This window comes from Gigantopelta aegis, chromosome 3 (genome assembly GCF_016097555.1).
Source record: "Gigantopelta aegis isolate Gae_Host chromosome 3, Gae_host_genome, whole genome shotgun sequence".
NCBI lineage: Eukaryota > Metazoa > Mollusca > Gastropoda > Neomphalida > Peltospiridae > Gigantopelta > Gigantopelta aegis.
The window spans coordinates 92,607,442-92,629,533 of record NC_054701.1 but is presented as its reverse complement, the minus strand read 5'-3'; the positions used below and the strand labels follow the sequence as shown (position 1 = coordinate 92,629,533).

Below are 22,092 nucleotides of genomic sequence, written 5' to 3'. Positions count from 1 at the left end.
TGGCCACATCGTGACACGAGTTATGATTCGTCAACGCGCGTTATACCTTTGCAAGGTGAGGAAAGATTTGGGAATAGAATCAACATTCAAGGCGACTGCAAACTGGTGTTCAGGTTTTATGGAAAGGAACAATCTTGTTCTACGCCAGCGTACCCACATCGCACAAAAACTACCTGATGAAGTAGATAAGAAAATCCTGTCATTTCAACAGTTTGTTTTGAAGGAAAGAAAACGATTCGAGTTTCCAGTTGCACAGATTGGCAATATGGACGAAACACCGATGAATTTCGACATGCCAGGAAACCGAATGATCGACACGAAGGGCACACACTCGGTACAAGTGAAAACCTGTGGAGCAGAGAAACAACACTTCACGGTAGTACTGGCCTGTATGGCGGATGGGACAAAATTAAAGCCCATGGTGATCTTCAAGAGAAAGACATTTCCAAAGGATAAATTTCCTAAAGGCGTTATTATTGCGGTACAGGAAAAAGGGTGGATGAACGAGTCACTGGTGTTACAGTGGTTAGATGACGTGTGGATGGCCCGGTCCGGAGGTGCACGAGGCTGTCAGTCATTCCTGGTGTGGGATATGTTCCGTGCACACCTGTGCGAAGCCGTGAAAAAGAAATTGAAGGAGTTGAAAGTGAGGCAATGTGTCATTCCTGGAGGCTGTACATCCTTGTTACAGCCACTTGACATTAGCCTGAACAAGCCATTCAAAGCAAATGTGAGGAAGGAGTGGAATGACTGGATGGTTAACGGCGAGCAGAGTTACACCAAAAACGGAAGCAGACGGCGAGCACCTTTACCGGTTGTGGTTCAGTGGGTAAAAGATGCGTGGGAAAAGATCCCTAGCGACATGATCGTCAGGAGCTTTCTAAAGACAGGAATCGCCAACAGCATGGACGGCACCGAAGACGACAGTTTATTCAACGACATGTGCGCAGACACCACCGTACGATCACTCCCAGAAGCAGAAGTGATCGAGAATGTTCGAGAAAATCAGCTGAATGATTTTTACGACGACACTGCAGACCAGGCTGTGTGGGACATTATCGAGGCCGATGATTCTGACAACGAGTTCAGCGGATTCACTGCTGACGATCTTCCCGAGTGAATGAACAGTAAATAAACAGTGTGGATTGTGCTACTTTGTAACATTAAATGAATTAGAAATGGACATAAAGTTTTAAAATGTAACCTATAAATGTTTACTGACATAAAGTATGTAAAAAAAAAAATCCCTGGTTGTTGTTATTACTACTACTATTATTATTATTTCTGTTTAGGTATATTTCGCTATCTTGGTACTTATATTTTACGAGAAATAAATTAACTGGACACCGTTTCTATAAATAGAAATCGGCTACTGCTTCCGGATAAGTTTGCTGTGACAAATGACGTTTGAAAGCAGATGTACTTTGTCATTTTGTAGACCACACAGACATCGGACTTGGTTAGTTTTATATAGGGGGGTCGGCTTATATACAAGGTCTATAATTTTAAAGCCGATTTGGAGGGTGAAACTAGGGGGTCGGCTAATGCATGGAGTCGGCTAATACACAGCGATATACGGTACATCCAACATTACATGGTTTTATTTAAATGCATCTGAATAACTGCTCCATGGTGATTATATAGACATCAAAGTTAAGCCATCCATTAAAATTACACTATTAAACTTGATTTCAATCAATAACCAACAAGTTAATTGTGCAAGCACATCAATTTTGACCCTTGTGCATCAACATTTTTTTTTAATTATTATTTTCTGCGGTATAACATCGATTTTTGTCAGGCTAAAACCGTATTTAGAGCCAAAATGCCATTGCACATGAACTAGGATGTGCATTCTGATTTCAATTTAAATATGCCCCTTATTCCGGAATTGCCACATCAAATCTGGAACTTTGGTCTGACCAGAGAGTGAGTTGTTTTTTGGCCTTAAAGACAATGTTTACTCTTGATCCTTTTTTCTTAACTGATATTTGACTATAAAATGTATTCTCTGTTTTTAACTTTACTTTCTTACAAAGAAAACCTTTAAGACAAGTGGTGTATTATGGTCACTCACACAGTATCCTCCCTGAAATGACACTATCAAGTGAAATTCAGTCGACTAATTCTGTCAATATCATTTCAATGGCTTGTATTCTCAACACTCACACATCACACATGCAGCTTGGTTCTAGTGAGGGTACTGTTTTGTTGATATAATTTTCAAATATCTTTGTTCAATATTGTATTTTGCAGATGTTTTGATAAATATCAACAATGAGATGCAGTAACCAGTTTGATTGTGAGATCATGAACAACATTCAGACAGAAGAACGACTCATTTTAGAATGTGTAATGTGAGTACAAAGCAGCAGTAATTATAACTGGTAGCGAGGTTTGAAGAAACACATTAATTGACAACTCTGAATCCACCTCCTCAACTTCACCAATTTATCATTGTATTTAAATAATCAGTATGTTGATAGTGTGCTCTGCTTGAACTAAAATAGTACATCACATATGAAGGGTCCACAAGAATAACCTGTGATGTCACACTTTTGGTAAGATGATCTGCAATCATGGAATATTTATACCAAAGAAAGCATAATTTACCAACTACTTTTAATGGTCTTCCATAATTATAGGTTTTTAATCTAGTCTGTCATTGTGACCTTGAAATACATGACACTGACTATCAGTTTGGACATCATAGGTTATTCCCATGAAACCTTCGTATGTACCTACAACCAGCTATATAACTATTCATTACCGGTACATGTATGTCTAGCAAATTTCAGCTAACTTTATTCCCCATCTTCCCTTACAATTTTTTTTTTACTGATTCAAATTTCTCTGATTAGTAATTATTAACAGCACCAGTTCCACTTTCTTGAATGTCTTCCAAGAAAATCTGTTGAAGACAGAGTGATTGAACCTTAATTGGATATAAGCATGAAAATAAGTTGAAGACTGAAGTGACCAAGCAACCATGAAAGATGTGACTCAATTGTGTGGAAAGTATGACAAACCACTTGTGTCTTATGATGACAAGAGAGTGCCTCTTCCTGATATGAATGTATGGGACAAGTGACAAGAACATAAATTATTATTGAAACATGTTATAATTATGGCTTCATGTACTTAGTGGATAGCAAGTACTGAAAAACAAAAATCACGGGTCCCATATGTGCTTACTTCGAGAACAGACATGTGTTAGTTCTGGAACAACCCTCACTAAGACAAGCACATACCTTTTCTACACATCCCACCCCTCTCTTGTGTTACTTGTGGAACAACCCTCACTAAGACCAACATGTACCTTTTCTACACATCCCACCCCTCTCTTGTGTTACTTGTGGAACAACCCTCACTAAGACAAGCACATACCTTTTCTACACATCCCACCCCTCTCTTGTGTTACTTGTGGAACAACCCTCACTAAGACAAGCACGTACCTTTTCTACACATCCCACCCCTCTCTTGTGTTACTTGTGGAACAACCCTCACTAAGACAAACATGTACCTTTTCTACACATCCCACCCCTCTCTTGTGTTACTTGTGGAACAACCCTCACTAAGACAAGCACATACCTTTTCTACACATCCCACCCCTCTCTTGTGTTACTTGTGGAACAACCCTCACTAAGACAAACATGTACCTTTTCTACACATCCCACCCTCTCTTGTGTTACTTGTGGAACAACCCTCACTAAGACAAGCACATACCTTTTCTACACATCCCACCCCTCTCTTGTGTTACTTGTGGAACAACCCTCACTAAGACAAACATGTACCTTTTCTACACATCCCACCCCTCTCTTGTGTTACTTGTGGAACAACCCTCACTAAGACAAACATGTACCTTTTCTACACATCCCACCCCTCTCTTGTGTTACTTGTGGAACAACCCTCACTAAGACAAACATGTACCTTTTCTACACATCCCACCCCTCTCTTGTGTTACTTGTGGAACAACCCTCACTAAGACAAGCACATACCTTTTCTACACATCCCACCCCTCTCTTGTGTTACTTGTGGAACAACCCTCACTAAGACATGCACATACCTTTTCTACACCTCCCACCCTCCCTTGTGTTATGTGTGGAACAACCCTCACTAAGACAAGCACATACCTTTTCTACACCTCCCACCCTCCCTTGTGTTACTTGTGGAACAACCCTCACTAAGACATGCACATACCTTTTCTACACCTCCCACCCTCCCTTGTGTTATGTGTGGAACAACCCTCAGCACCTACCTTTTCTATTTGAAGAAGTCGACTGTGGAGCTCTGATAGTTCAAGACTTTGATTTGTGTTGCGGGCCTCAGACTGCCTCAACTGACCTTCCTGAAAACACAAACAGTCATCAAACACTCAGTCTTACATCAGTTTGTAGGCTGCAGCTGCTAGCATAGCGTCCAGTCAACTATACAAAGCCATTGTTTCACTATACAATGCTTTCATATTATATTTTCTCAACTCTGCAACTGAGATTTCAATATGTTGTTCTGTAAAATATTAAAAAATAATTCTAATACAAATAATATATTGTAATACCTCGACAATAAACATAGTCATGTTATTAAATACTGGAACATGTATTTATGCCAACAGAACCATTGTTTATATTTAACTAAAAGAAGGTATGCAGACTATTATTAGCATATTATACAGTTATCATTATGTAAGTACTGAAGCATATCACATACAGTTATGATTATGTTAATTTTCAAGTAAATCACATACAGTTTTGATTTAATTCTTTTTCAAATAAATCACATATAATATGATTATGTTCAATTTCCATTTAATCACATACAGTTATGATCATGTTCATTTTTCAAGTAAATCACATAGTTTTACAAGACTGACTGGCACCTATATTTGGGGTGACAAGCACCAACAATATGAGAATGATATGTGATATATATCTGACTATCAAGTTAAAAACTCTGTGCAGAACTATGAACATGTATTTATCACACAATCTCATGAATTATAAACAGCTTTCATATTATATTTAATAATTAATAATAAATGCAGGTATTTTATCAGGTGTGTTTGTCTTATGTTTTCCATGATTAACACTTAGATGCATCGAAAATAAATGAACGCTGATCACCTCTTCCTAAATTCAGCTCTCTATAAAATTAGTTCTGTAAATTACTTTCAGATCTTCAATGCAATGGCGTAACCCATTAACAAGCACTTTAAAAAAAAAACAGAGAGAGAAAAGAGTTGCATACCATGATTGAGTTGACACACAACTAGCCTGCTGCCCAACAATTCTATCACAGTGTGCGAGATCCCCAGAGACTTGCCAACCTATCAGATGTTAACTGACAGTTGAGAAGATTACCTCACAAATGTTGTCAGCTCAACAGTTATTTTTTTTAATGTCATCGTGTAACATCACACCAGCCTACTTAAAATCAAATCAGGCTCATCAAGTTTTAACACTCTCACAGCCACCGAACTGAACTTGTATATATATATATATATTTGACAGTTAACATGTGTGACATTAAAATATGTTACATACACATATGGATCATGTGTCACGGTTACTATGTGTGACACCTTAGACGATGTGTCACATATTACAGTTGCTGTGTGATACTTTAGACCACGTGTGACATATAGATCACATATTAGTTATTATGTGAAACACTTTAGACCACATGTGACATATAGATCACATGTCAGTTACTATGTGTGGCATTACAGACCATGTGTCGAATATAGAACATGTGTCACATATAGATCATATGTCACAATTATTATGTGTGACACAAACAACCATGTGTCACATATAGATCACATGTCAGTTACTATGTGTGGCATTACAGACCATGTGTCAAATATAGAACATGTGTCACATATAGATCATATGTCAGTTATTATGTGTGACACCAACAACCATGTGTCACATATAGATCACATCAGTTACTATGTGTGGCATTACAGACCATGTGTCAAATATAGAACATGTGTCACATATAGATCATATATCAGTTATTATGTGTTACACTAACAACTATGTGTCTCATATAGATAACATATCAGTTACTATGTGTAACACTACAGATCATGTGTCACTTATAGATTATGTCAGTTACTGTGAGACATTTTAGACCATGTGTCACATAGATCATGTATATCAGTTACTATATGTGACAATAGATCATGTGTCACATATAGATCACGTATCAGTTACTGTGTAACACTTTAGACAATGTGTCATATATAAATAACATGTCAAGTTACTGTGTGACACTAAAGACCATGTGTCACATATAAATAATGTGCCACAGTTACTATGCGTTACACTATAAACCATGTGTCACATATTAATGACATCACACTGAGTGATAATTAAGACTATGTGTCACATATGGCATAGTTATTGTGTGACACTACAGAACATGGTGGTGGCATCTAACTCGGTACAGTACTGGCCTAAGTGATTCAGTCACTGTGTGACACTACAGAACATGGTACAGTACTAGCCTGAGATGATTCAGTCACTGTGTGACACTACAGAACATCGTGGTGACATCTAACTCAGTACAGTACTGGCCTGAGATGATTCAGTCACTGGGTGACACTACAGAACATGGTACAGTACTGGCCTGAGATGATTCAGTCACTGTGTGACACTACAGAACATGGTACAGTACTGGCCTGAGATGATTCAGTCACTGTGTGACACTACAGAACATCGTGGTGACATCTAACTCAGTACAGTACTGGCCTGAGATGATTCAGTCACTGGGTGACACTACAGAACAGGGTACAGTACTGGCCTGAGATGATTCAGTCACTGTGTGACACTACAGAACATGGTACAGTACTGGCCTGAGATGATTCAGTCACTGTGTGACACTACAGAACATGGTACAGTACTGGCCAGAGATGATTCAGTCACTGGGTGACACTACAGAACATGGTACAGTACTGGCCTGAGATAATTCAGTCACTGTGTGACACTACAGAACATGGTACAGTACTGGCCTGAGATGATTCAGTCACTGGGTGACACTACAGAACATAGTACAGTACTGGCCTAAGATGATTCAGTCACTGTGTGACACTACAGAACATGGTGGTGACATCTAACTCAGTACAGTACTGGCCTGAGATGATTTAGTCACTGGGTGACACTACAGAACATGGTGGTGACATCCAACATGGTACAGTACTGGCCTGAGATGATTCAGTCACTGGGTGACACTACAGAACATGGTACAGTACTGGCCTGAGATGATTCAGTCACTGTGTGACACTACAGAACATGATGGTGACATCTAACTCAGTACAGTACTGGCCTGAGATGATTCAGTCACTGGGTGACACTACAGAACATGGTACAGTACTGGCCTGAGATGATTCAGTCACTGTGTGACACTACAGAACATGATACAGTACTGGCCTGAGATGATTCAGTCACTGTGTGACACTACAGAACATGATGGTGACATCTAACTCAGTACAGTACTGGCCTGAGATGATTCAGTCACTGGGTGACACTACAGAACATGGTACATACTGGCCTGAGATGATTCAGTCACTGTGTGATACTACAGAACATGATACAGTTCTGGCCTGAGATGATTCAGACACAGGGTGACACTACAGAACATGGTGGTGACATCTAACTCAGTACAGTACTGGCCTGAGATGATTCAGACACAGGGTGACACTACAGAACATGGTGGTGACATCTAATTCAGTACAGTACTGGCCTGAGATGATTCAGTCGCTGGGTGACACTACAGAACATGGTGGTGACATCTAACTCAGTACAGTACTGGCCTGAGATGATTCAGTCATTGTGTGACACAACAGAACATGGTACAGTACTGGCCTGAGATGATTCAGTCACTGTGTGACACTACAGAACATGGTACAGTACTGGCCTGAGATAATTCAGTCACTGTGTGACACTACAGAACATGGTGGTGACATCCAACTCAGTACAGTACTGGCCTGAGATAATTCAGTCACTGTGTCACACTACAGAACATGGTACAGTACTGGCCTGAGATGATTCAGTCACTGTGTGACACTACAGAACATGGTACAGTACTGGCCTGAGATGATTCAGTCACTGTGTGACACTACAGAACATGGTACAGTACTGGCCTGAGATGATTCAGACACTGGGTGACACTACAGAACATGGTGGTGACATCTAACTCAGTACAGTACTGGCCTAAGATGATTCAGACACTGGGTGACACTACAGAACATGGTGGTGACATCTAACTCAGTACAGTACTGGCCTGAGATAATTCAGTCACTGGGTGACACTACAGAACATGGTACAGTACTGGCCTGAGATGATTCAGTCACTGTGTGACACTACAGAACATGGTACAGTACTGGCCTAAGAGGATTAAGACACTAGGTGACTCTACAGAGCATGGTGGTGACATCTAACTCAGTACAGTACTGGCCTGAGATGATTCAGACACAGGGTGACACTACAGAACATGGTGGTGACATCTAACTCAGTACAGTACTGGCCTGAGATGATTCACACACAGGGTGACACTACAGAACATGGTGGTGACATCTAATTCAGTACAGTACTGGCCTGAGATGATTCAGTCGCTGGGTGACACTACAGAACATGGTGGTGACATCTAACTCAGTACAGTACTGGCCTGAGATGATTCAGTCATTGTGTGACACAACAGAACATGGTACAGTACTGGCCTGAGATGATTCAGTCACTGTGTGACACTACAGAACATGGTACAGTACTGGCCTGAGATAATTCAGTACTGGCCTGAGATGACTTCAGAACATGGTGGTGACACTACAGAACAGTACAGTACTGGCCTGAGATAATTCAGTCACTGTGTGACACTACAGAACATGGTACAGTACTGGCCTGAGATGATTCAGTCACTGGGTGACACTACAGAACATAGTACAGTACTGGCCTGAGATGATTCAGTCACTGGGTGACACTACAGAACATGGTGGTGACATCTAACTCAGTACAGTACTGGCCTGAGATGATTTAGTCACTGGGTGACACTACAGAACATGGTGGTGACATCCAACTCAGTACAGTACTGGCCTGAGATGATTCAGTCACTGGGTGATACTACAGAACATGGTACAGTACTGGCCTGAGATGATTCAGTCACTGTGTGACACTACAGAACATGGTACAGTACTGGCCTGAGATGATTCAGTCACTGGGTGACACTACAGAACATGGTACAGTACTGGCCTGAGATGATTCAGTCACTGTGTGACACTACAGAACATGATACAGTGGCCTGAGATGATTCAGACACAGGGTGACACTACAGAACATGGTGGTGACATCTAACTCAGTACAGTACTGGCCTGAGATGATTCAGTCACTGTGTGACACTACAGAACATGATGGTGACATCTAACTCAGTACAGTACTGGCCTGAGATGATTCAGTCACTGGGTGACACTACAGAACATGGTGGTGACATCACTGTGTGATACTACAGAACATGATACAGTTCTGGCCTGAGATGATTCAGTCACAGGGTGACACTACAGAACATGGTGGTGACATCTAACTCAGTACAGTACTGGCCTGAGATGATTCAGTCACTGTGTGACACTACAGAACATGGTACAGTACTGGCCTGAGATGATTCAGTCACTGGGTGACACTACAGAACATGGTGGTGACATCTAACTCAGTACAGTACTGGCCTGAGATGATTCAGTCACTGTGTGACACTACAGAACATGGTACAGTACTGGCCTGAGATGATTCAGTCACTGTGTGACACTACAGAACATGGTGGTGACATCTAACTCAGTACAGTACTGGCCTGAGATGATTCAGTCACTGGGTGACACTACAGAACATGGTACAGTACTGGCCTGAGATGATTCAGTCACTGTGTGATACTACAGAACATGATACAGTTCTGGCCTGAGATGATTCAGACACAGGGTGACACTACAGAACATGGTGGTGACATCTAACTCAGTACAGTACAGTACTGGCCTGAGATGATTCAGACACTGGGTGACACTACAGAACATGGTGGTGACATCTAATTCAGTACTGGCCTGAGATGATTCAGTCACTGGGTGACACTACAGAACATGGTGGTGACATCTAACTCAGTACAGTACTGGCCTGAGATGATTCAGTCACTGGGTGACACTACAGAACATGGTACAGTACTGGCCTGAGATGATTCAGTCACTGTGTGACACTACAGAACATGATACAGTTCTGGCCTGAGATGATTCAGTCACAGGGTGACACTACAGAACATGGTGGTGACATCTAACTCAGTACAGTACTGGCCTGAGATGATTCAGTCACTGTGTGACACTACAGAACATGATGGTGACATCTAACTCAGTACAGTACTGGCCTGAGATGATTCAGTCACTGGGTGACACTACAGAACATGGTACAGTACTGGCCTGAGATGATTCAGTCACTGTGTGATACTACAGAACATGATACAGTTCTGGCCTGAGATGATTCAGACACAGGGTGACACTACAGAACATGGTGGTGACATCTAACTCAGTACAGTACTGGCCTGAGATGATTCAGACACAGGGTGACACTACAGAACATGGTGGTGACATCTAACTCAGTACAGTACTGGCCTGAGATGATTCAGTCACTGGGTGACACTACAGAACATGGTGGTGACATCTAACTCAGTACAGTACTGGCCTGAGATGATTCAGTCATTGTGTGACACAACAGAACATGGTACAGTACTGGCCTGAGATGATTCAGTCACTGTGTGACACTACAGAACATGGTGGTGACATCTAACTCAGTACAGTACTGGCCTGAGATGATTCAGTCACTGGGTGACACTACAGAACATGGTACAGTACTGGCCTGAGATGATTCAGTCACTGTGTGACACTACAGAACATGATACAGTACAGTACTGGCCTGAGATGATTCAGACACAGGGTGACACTACAGAACATGGTGGTGACATCTAACTCAGTACAGTACTGGCCTGAGATGATTCAGACACAGGGTGACACTACAGAACATGGTGGTGACATCTAATTCAGTACAGTACTGGCCTGAGATGATTCAGTCGCTGGGTGACACTACAGAACATGGTGGTGACATCTAACTCAGTACAGTACTGGCCTGAGATGATTCAGTCATTGTGTGACACAACAGAACATGGTACAGTACTGGCCTGAGATGATTCAGTCACTGTGTGACACTACAGAACATGGTACAGTACTGGCCTGAGATGATTCAGTCACTGTGTGACACTACAGAACATGGTACAGTACTGGCCTGAGATGATTCAGACACTGGGTGACACTACAGAACATGGTGGTGACATCTAACTCAGTACAGTACTGGCCTAAGATGATTCAGACACTGGGTGACACTACAGAACATGGTGGTGACATCTAACTCAGTACAGTACTGGCCTGAGATAATTCAGTCACTGGGTGACACTACAGAACATGGTACAGTACTGGCCTGAGATGATTCAGTCACTGTGTGACACTACAGAACATGGTACAGTACTGGCCTAAGAGGATTAAGACACTAGGTGACTCTACAGAGCATGGTGGTGACATCTAACTCAGTACAGTACTGGCCTGAGATGATTCAGTCGCTGGGTGACACTACAGAACATCGTGGTGACATCTAACTCAGTACAGTACTGGCCTGAGATGGTTCAGTCACTGTGTGACACTACAGAACATGGTACAGTACTGGCCTGAGATGATTCAGTCACTGTGTGACACTACATAACATGATACAGTACTGGTCTGAGATGATTCAGTCACTGACACTACAGAACATGGTACAGTACTGGCCTGAGATGATTCAGTCACTGGGTGACACTACAGAACATGGTACAGTACTGGCCTGAGATGATTCAGTCACTGTGTGACACTACAGAACATGATACAGTACTGGTCTGAGATGATTCAGTCACTGACACTACAGAACATGGTACAGTACTGGCCTGAGATGATTCAGTCACTGGGTGACACTACAGAACATGGTACAGTACTGGCCTGAGATGATTCAGTCACTGTGTGACACTACAGAACATGGTGGTGACATCTAACTCAGTACAGTACTGGCCTGAGATGATTCAGTCACTGTGTGACACTACAGAACATGATACAGTACTGGTCTGAGATGATTCAGTCACTGACACTACAGAACATGGTACAGTACTGGCCTGAGATGATTCAGTCACTGGGTGACACTACAGAACATGGTACAGTACTGGCCTGAGATGATTCAGTCACTGGGTGACACTACAGAACATGATACAGTACTGGCCTGAGATGATTCAGTCACTGGGTGACACTACAGAACATGGTGGTGACATCTAACTCAGTACAGTACTGGCCTGAGATGATTCAGTCAAAAAATCAAATACCCTTGGTGGGCCCATTATGGGATTGGGGATTTCCCATCCCAATCAGTGCCCCACAACTGGTATATCAAAGGCCATATGTGCTTTCCTGTTTGTGGGAACACACATATAAAAGATCCCTTGCTGCTAATGTGACACTATAGGCCATGTATCATAGTTTTTATATTATAACACTATAGAGCATGCGTCAATTATTACATATGTGACACTACTGACCATGTGTCAATTATTACATATGTGACACTATGACCATGTGTCAGTTATTACATATGTGTCACTATAGACCATGTGCCAGTTATTACATATATGCCATTAAAGACCATGCGTCAGTTATTACATATGTGACACTATTGACCATGTGTCAATTATTACATATGTGACATTATGGACTATGTGTCATATTTATTATATATGTGACTATGTCTCAGTTACTATATGTGACACCATAGACCATGGGCGTATGGGGACTCTTTGATTTAGGGGGGCTGGAGGGGTTGATTTGCCCGAAATTTTACCCAGATAAAAACTGCCCGAATTTTCCCCACTGTTTTGCCCGAATTTGGGGGGCAATTGCCCCCCCTGCCCCCCCCCCCCACGGGTCGTACGCCCATGCCATAGACCATTGATCATAATTACTAAATTTGTGATACTATAGAACATGTATCAGCAAGCTCTTGATTACTGACAAATGAAAACTCAGCCTGTTATGACATTTTGAGCCATTAAAATCTTATGCACCACCAACTAATAACATTGTATTTCAAAATGACTGATCACAGGAACATGCATGTAGCCTGGCAAGTATTCTAGGTATCCCTCATATTTTGGCAGTAGTTATTGGTGTACATGTATGTTGTTAATACTGCACCCACCAATTCCTCAGTGTGTCACTCTTGCATTTTATATATGTTCTTTATACTGTACTTACCAATTCCTCAGAGTAGTCACTACTGTATAGTACATGTTGTTTATACTGTAATCACCAATTCTCAGTGTGTACTAGTTACTGTTGTATTTTATGTATGTTATTTATACTGTATTCAGCAATTCTTCAGTATATAGTCACTGTTGTATTGTATGTATGTATGTTGTTTGTACTGTACTCACCAGTGTATAGTCACTGTTGTATTAGATGTATGTTGTGTATGTTGTTTGTACTGTACTCACCAGTGTATAGTCACTGTTGTATTGAATGTATGTTGTTTGTACTGTACTCACCAGTGTATAGTCACTGTTGTATTGCATGTATGTTGTGTATGTTGTTTGTACTGTACTCACCAATGTATAGTCACTGTTGTATTGCATGTATGTTGTTTGTACTGTACTCGCCAGTGTATAGTCACTGTTGTATTGCATGCATGTTGTTTGTACTGTACTCACCAGTGTATAGTCACTGTTGTATTGCATGTATGTTGTTTGTACTGTACTCACCAGTGTATAGTCACTGGTGTATTACATGTATGTTGTTTGTACTGTACTCACCAGTGATATGGTCACTGGTGTATTGCATGTATGTTGTTTGTACTGTAGTCACCAGTGTATAGTCACTGGTGTATTGCATGTATGTTGTTTGTACTGTACTCACCAGTGTATAGTCACTGTTGTATTGCATGTATGTTGTTTGTACTGTACTCACCAGTGTATAGTCAGTTGTATTGCATGTATGTTGTTTGTACTGTACTCACCAGTGTATAGTCACTGTTGTATTGCATGTATGTTGTTTGTACTGTACTCACCAGTGACTATACTGTTGTATTGCATATATGTTGTTTGTACTGTACTCACCAGTGTATAGTCACTGTTGTATTACATGTATGTTGTTTGTACTGTACTCACCAGTGTATAGTCACTGGTGTATTGTATGTATGTTGTTTGTACTGTACTCACCAGTGTATAGTCATTGTTGTATTGTATATATTTATACTGTACTCACCAGAGAGTAGTCACTGTTGTATTGTAAGTATGTTGTTTATACTGTACTCACCAATTCCTCAGTGTGAAGCCGCTGCTGTTGTATTGTTTTGTGCAAAACTTCACATTCTTCTTCTTTAGCACGGAGATCAGTTTTCTACAACAAGAAGGATAAATATAACATATCTATTGAGATTATGATTACATCAATACCACACATTTAGTTCTATCAATCACTGGTAATAGTGACACAACTTAAATGCATCATTATCTCCCTTTCTGTTACTCTTTTGTAGATCATCAGTTATAACAATCTAACAGTCAAAGCTTCTAGATTATGGTAGCCCCACTCCCATGGCTAGTTATATTCAATGTTGGGCTTGTAAATAACGACTATTGCCATGCCCGATGGCTAGTGAAAAAAAGTTGTTAAATGCTGCATTTAAGTCTATTTGGTAAATATTAATATACTGCCCCCACATCCACCCCCCCAATCTTAGTGTTTTTAATCTCTATCTTCCTCTTTAGGTAACATATCCAATTATTATTGGCAGTAAAATTGTATTTTGTAAAGAAGAGCTAGTGAATTTTTAATTGTGGCTAGTAAAATTTTAAAATGACTGATCCCATGGCTAGTGGATTTTGTAAAAATCCTAGAAGTCCTGCTAACAGTAAGATACAGCATTATCTTCCTTTATTTCCTCTCTATCACTACCCAATGATAACATTTTGACAATACCATTACATTATTACCTCCCTTTGTATGTACCAGTCATAGCTATGATGATAGTCACTTTATTACCTTCCAATATATCAACAATACCAACATGTCATTATCTCCCTTTGTATCAACATCCAATGTTACCTGACAGTAGCATCATATGATTATCTCCCTTTCCTACTATCAACTGTCAAGCGATAAACCTTACAAATGGCGATAAACCTTACAAATAACGATAAACCCTTACAAATGGTGATAAACCTTACAAATAGCGATAAACCTTACAAATGGCGATAAACCTTACAAATAGCGATAAACCCTTACAAATGGCGATAAACCTTACAAATAGCGATACACCTTACAAATAGCGATAAACCTTACAAATAGTGATAAACCCTTACAAAAGTGATAAACCTTACAAATAGCGATAAACCCTTACAAATAGCGATAAACCTTACAAATAGCGATAAACCCTTACAAATAGCGATAAACCTTACAAATAGCGATAAACCCTTACAAATAGTGATAAACCCTTACAAATAGCGATAAACCCTTACAAATAGTGATAACCCTTACAAATAGCGATAAACCCTTACAAATAGTGATAACCCTTACAAATAGCGATAAACCCTTACAAATAACGATAAACCCTTACAAATAGTGATAAACCCTTACAAATAGTGATAACCCTTACAAATAGCGATAAACCCTTACAAATAACGATAAACCCTTACAAATAGCGATACACCTTACAAATAGTGATAAACCCTTACAAATAACGATACACCTTACAAATAGCGATAAACCCTTACAAATAGTGATAAACCCTTACAAATAGCGATAAACCCTTACAAATAGTGATAAACCCTTACAAATAACGATACACCTTACAAATAGCGATACACCTTACAAATAGCGATAAACCCTTACAAATAGCGATAAACCCTTACAAATAACGATAAACCTTACAAATAGTGATAAACCCTTACAAATAGCGATAAACCTTACAAATAGCGATAAACCCTTACAAATAGCGATAAACCCTGACAAATAGCGATACACCCTTACAAATAGCGATACACCTTACAAATAGCGATACACCTTACAAATAGTGATAAACCCTTACAAATATCGATAAACCCTTACAAATAGCAATACACCTTACAAATAGTGATAAACCCTTACAAATAGTGATAACCCTTACAAATAGTGATAAACCCTTACAAATAACGATAAACCCTTACAAATAGCGATACACCTTACAAATAGCGATACACCTTACAAATAGTGATAACCCTTACAAATAGTGATAAACCCTTACAAATAGCGATACACCTTACAAATAGCGATAAACCCTTACAAATAGCGATAAACCCTTACAAATAGCGATACACCTTACAAATAGTGATAAACCCTTACAAATAGCGATACACCCTTACAAATAGCGATACACCTTACAAATAGTGATAAACCCTTACAAATAGCGATAAACCCTTACAAATAGCGATACACCTTACAAATAGCGATAAACCCTTACAAATAGCGATACACCCTTACAAATAGCGATACACCTTACAAATAGCGATAAACCCTTACAAATAGCAATAAACCCTTACAAATAGTGATAAACCCTTACAAATAACGATACACCTTACAAATAGCGATAAACCCTTACAAATAGCGATACACCTTACAAATAGTGATAAACCCTTACAAATAGCGATACACCTTACAAATAGTGATACACCTTACAAATAGCGATAAACCCTTACAAATAGCGATACACCTTACAAATAGTGATAAACCCTTACAAATAGCGATACACCTTACAAATAGCAATACACCTTACAAATAGCGATACACCTTACAAATAGTGATAAACCCTTACAAATAGCGATAAACCTTACAAATAGCGATACACCTTACAAATAGTGATACACCTTACAAATAGCAATACACCTTACAAATAGCGATAAACCCTTACAAATAGCGATACACCTTACAAATAGTGATAAACCCTTACAAATAGCGATAAACCCTTACAAATAGCGATACACCTTACAAATAGTGATAAACCCTTACAAATAGCGATAAACCCTTACAAATAGTGATACACCTTACAAATAGCGATACACCTTACAAATAGTGATAAACCCTTACAAATAGTGATAAACCCTTACAAATAGCGATACACCTTACAGATAGTGATAAACCCTTACAAATAGTGATAAACCCTTACAAATAGCGATACACCTTACAAATAGCGATAAACCCTTACAAATAGCGATAAACCCTTACAAATAGTGATAAACCCTTACAAATAGTGATAAACCCTTACAAATAGCGATACACCCTTACAAATAGCGATAAACCCTTACAAATAGCGATAAACCCTTACAAATAGCGATACACCTTACAAATAGTGATAAACCCTTACAAATAGTGATAAACCCTTACAAATAGCGATACACCCTTACAAATAGCGATAAACCCTTACAAATAGTGATAAACCCTTACAAATAGCGATACACCTTACAAATAGCGATAAACCCTTACAAATAGCGATACACCTTACAAATAGCGATACACCTTACAAATAGTGATACACCTTACAAATAGTAATAAACCCTTACAAATAGCGATACACCTTACAAATAGCGATACACCTTACAAATAGTGATAAACCCTTACAAATAGCGATAAACCCTTACAAATAGTGATAACCCTTACAAATAGTGATAAACCCTTACAAATAGCAATACACCTTACAAATAGTGATACACCTTACAAATAGTGATAACCCTTACAAATAGTGATACACCTTACAAATAGCGATAAACCCTTACAAATAGCGATACACCTTACAAATAGTGATACACCTTACAAATAGCATCACATCGTTATCTGCTTCATGTTTGGCTCTTGTTTCTATTGTTAAGTGTCTTAATTTAGAACTACAATCATTCAGAGAAAATATGAATCTGCAATCAACAGTCTATTTTTAATATAATTTTCTAAATTCAATAACAAGTCGTTTGAATGTGACCACTGCTGTGAGAAGAATAATACATGGGGTTGAAACGCCGTGATATTATTTCATTATTTTCTCCATAATTAGTTAATTGTTCATGAGTCCAGGCTATTTTCTGCTTTCTGTAGTGAACACTTAGAGAACTCGACTGCAGCCATTACAGTGCATTGAAAGGCAAAACAGATTGTTTAATCAATCATGTGGGATGCGGTGATTACCATGAAGATCAATGGTTAACTAAAGACCAGTCCGTCAGCCGAGCGTGGTGGCGTGGAGGGATTGTCAACATTTACATGGTTCTGGTATGCTGGTTGATGAGATGCTCAGGGGATGTCAGCAGCAGGTTGCACGCAACCACATTAACATATAACGTATAACGTATGTGTCACCACACTGAATCCATTGGGAATGAATGAATGAATGAATGAATGAATGAATGAATGAATGAATGAATGAATGAATATTTGTTTTGTTTAACGACACCACTAGAGCACATTCATTTATTAATCACCGGCTGTTGGATGTCAACCATTTGGTAATTGGAACATATATAAATATTATAGGTAAGTATATTAAAACTTCAGATAAAATTGAACATCTCGTAATATTTTCAAAATAGTTCTGGGTGGAATCAGACAGTGTAATAAAACAAAATGACGTAAATAATGGTGTGTGATATTTTAAGAGGAATTACAATAAAAACTACTTATTAGCAATCAGCTCATCCAGATCTTTCTTTACATTTCATTTCAACTTATTTCTGTGCTTATATCCAATTAAGGTGTCCTAGGCACACATACCTCAGCTATCTGGACTGTCTGTCCAAGACAGTAGGTTAGTTGCTAGTTGTTAGATGTTAATAATTAATGAGAGAGAAAAGGGTGTTGGTTGTAAAAACTTGCACTAGGTGGGAGCCCGTACTGGGCTGTGAACCCAGTACCTACCAGCCTTATGTCTGATGGCTTAACTACAACACGACCAAGGCTGGTTTTCTTTACAAACCTCCAAAATGTAGCTTCGTTTCATTTCATTTTAAATTTATTTCCAGGCTTACATCCAATTACGGTTCAAGTATTCTGTCCTGGGTATACACCTCAGCTACTTGGACTGGACGTAGCCCAGTGGTAAAGTGCCTGCTCAATGTGCGCTTGGTCTGGGATTGATCCCTGTTGGTGCGCCCATTGGGCTATTTCTCATTCCAGCCAGTGCACCACGACTGGTATATAAAAGCATGTGGTATGTACTACCCTGTCTGTGGGATGGTGCATATAAAAGATCCCTCGAAAAGAGTAGCCGATGAAGTGGCGACAGCAGGTTTCCTCTCTCAATAGATGTGTGGTACTTAACCATATGTCTGACGCCATATAACCATAAATAAAATGTATTGAGTGCATCGTTAAATAAACCATTTCCTTTCTTCCTTCCACACCTCAGCAACCTGTGGGAGACATACATGTAGCCATTTAAGGGGAGCTATCACTCAGGCTCCCCATTACTCCCTCAAGACTAGTGAGAAAAGGTACTACAAAAAGATTAAAGTTAAATATCAGTGCTCAATATAGTAGTATCTTAAATGGCTCCCCATAATCTAAGTTAGGCGAGTAATTAATGACGCTCTTCAAACAGTTTTCATTATTAGATCTGCTGTGCTATCTGCTAGACCATGTGTCATTATTAGATCTGCTGTGCTATCTGCTAGACCATGTGTCATTATTAGATCTGCTGTGCTATCTGCTAGACCATGTGTCATTATTAGATCTGCTGTGCTATCTGCTAGACCATGTGTCATTATTAGATCTGCTGTGCTATCTGCTAGACCATGTGTCATAGTGGTTAGTTGTTACTGAGAGAAAAGTTGGTGTAGTCATCCTACACCTACCTGCTGAACCATTAAAAATAAATCTTGGTTATTGCTGCTACTGAGATATGAACTCAGTACCTACCAGCCCTGAACCTGAAGGTTAAACCAGCATGCTAATTAAGGTCTGTTGGCTTTGTTGTTCACAAATGAGCAAGTTATGTCAGACGCCGGATCGATGAAAACAGGTGTCAGAAAGGTATTGATTATTCTCCACTGTAAGTAGTACTGGTGTAATCCATAACTGCAATTGTTGTCCTTTCACAGCAGCCAAACCCTTTGTTGTGCTTCACTATTATCTCGTGGACTAGTCTTTTAGACAGGTTCAATAACTACACAGTACTCTGACATTTCAAATAATTTTACAGTACATGTAGCTTGACATTTAAAGTTTTATCGCATTATAGTTCTTGACACTATAGTCAGATGTATAGAACATACATTGCTTCTACATTAGACACAGTGGGACACTTTAATCTTTTCTCCATTAAGTCTTCGAATGAAATCCATCAAATATATTCTAATATGCATATCTTGCACTAGAGAATTCTAGTAAAAATTTCTTATTCAGTAAAGTATGGCTGAAAATGGTTTGGTTACTGTTATATGATTATGAGGTTCTGATGTCTGGTGATTGAAAATTGGTGTAACCCATCTATGCATCATGCAGAACAAATCAAGTAACCCATTTTGTTTTTGTGTAACCCATAAATGATGTCCTAATTTTAAATAGTAAATGAAAAATGAATTAATGCAAATTTCACTTGTGCGAGCAGTACATGAATGAAATGAGTGTTCATGCAAATTGTGCAGGTCTGAGGGTGAGATAAACATCTTGACAAACATATTTATAGTCATGTACTAAAGTTTGTTTTGTTTAAATGACACCACTAGAGCACACAGATTTATTAATCATTGACTACTGGATGTCAAACATGTCTTAGAGGAAACCTGAAACATGTTTCTTTTAATAGCAAGTTATCTTTTATATGCACTTTCCTACAGACAGGACAGCACATACCTTTAATATACCAGTCATGAGGCACTGATTGGAACAGGAAAACATCCAATCAGACAACATGAACCCGTCATGTGCCTCTATTCTGAACCTACACACTGCTATTAAAAAAACTAACGAGGACAATAAAGCAAAATGTGAAATATTCTCTTTATAGACATCATGCAGACAAGGTCACTGAACATCCCAAAATAACCGACCAAGACAGCTGGAAACAGCCAGATCCAGTTCACATTAATGAGTGTGATTCTTCAGTAACACACAAGTGAGCAGCACACTGTGCGCTTAATGAAGTCACTGCCGCAGGTAGGAGTTGGACACGAATACCCTGACACATGGACTCTTTGTCGTCTCGGTCCATGATTGAAATTAGTCCCACAAATCTCAACAGAACTGTTGCATGATCAAAGTTTCTACGTCAAAATGTATCAAATTGCATCACAGTGCTGACCTGATGGTAACATATGGGTTATCTAGAGTAATGACATAGCATTAAATGGTGAATCATTGCATCACAGTGCTGACCTGATGGTACCATATGGGTTATCTAGAGTAATGACATAGCATTAAATGGTGAATCATTGCATCACAGTGCTGACCTGATGGTACCATATGGGTTATCTAGAGTAATGACATAACATTAAATGGTGAATCATTGCATCACAGTGCTGACCTGATGGTACCATATGGGTTATCTAAAGTAATGACATAGCATTAAATGGTGAATCATTGCATCACAGTGCTGACCTGATGGTACCATATGGGTTATTTAGAGTAATGATATAACATTAAATGGTGAATCATTGCATCACAGTGCTGACCTGATGGTAACATATGGGTTATCTAGAGTAATGACATAACATTAAATGGTGAATCACGTCTCGTGTTCACCAGCCTGTGAGATCAATACCACTCAGTGGATTCTTTAGGTTAATTTCCTGTTTTTAATAAATGCGGAGCAAAAACATCTTCTCATAAACTATAAAGACATCTACTCACCACATGGTTTGTGAGTTATAATCATATATTGGTTAAAACTACTTACAATAAGTCACCTAGCTGTTTATTAATTCCATGTATTTTCACTAAAATGTCCTATAGTAATTCACATGATTGATATTGAGTTTCAGAGCTAT

General features: G+C 39.3%; 1 protein-coding gene across 15 annotated transcripts in view; it reads right to left on the bottom strand.

Moving 5' to 3' along the window:
* Window positions 1-22,092, bottom strand: part of LOC121369350 (RIMS-binding protein 2-like) — a 228,093-nt gene that overhangs the window by 104,225 nt on the left and 101,776 nt on the right. For all 15 annotated transcript variants that reach the window (XM_041494356.1, XM_041494355.1, XM_041494365.1 and 12 more), the window contains exons 7-8: window positions 14,402-14,485; window positions 4,259-4,348 (exon numbers count right to left, since the gene is read on the bottom strand). In XM_041494356.1, the coding sequence (XP_041350290.1) occupies window positions 4,259-4,348; window positions 14,402-14,485 (174 nt within the window). The remainder of the gene's footprint in view (window positions 1-4,258; window positions 4,349-14,401; window positions 14,486-22,092) is intronic.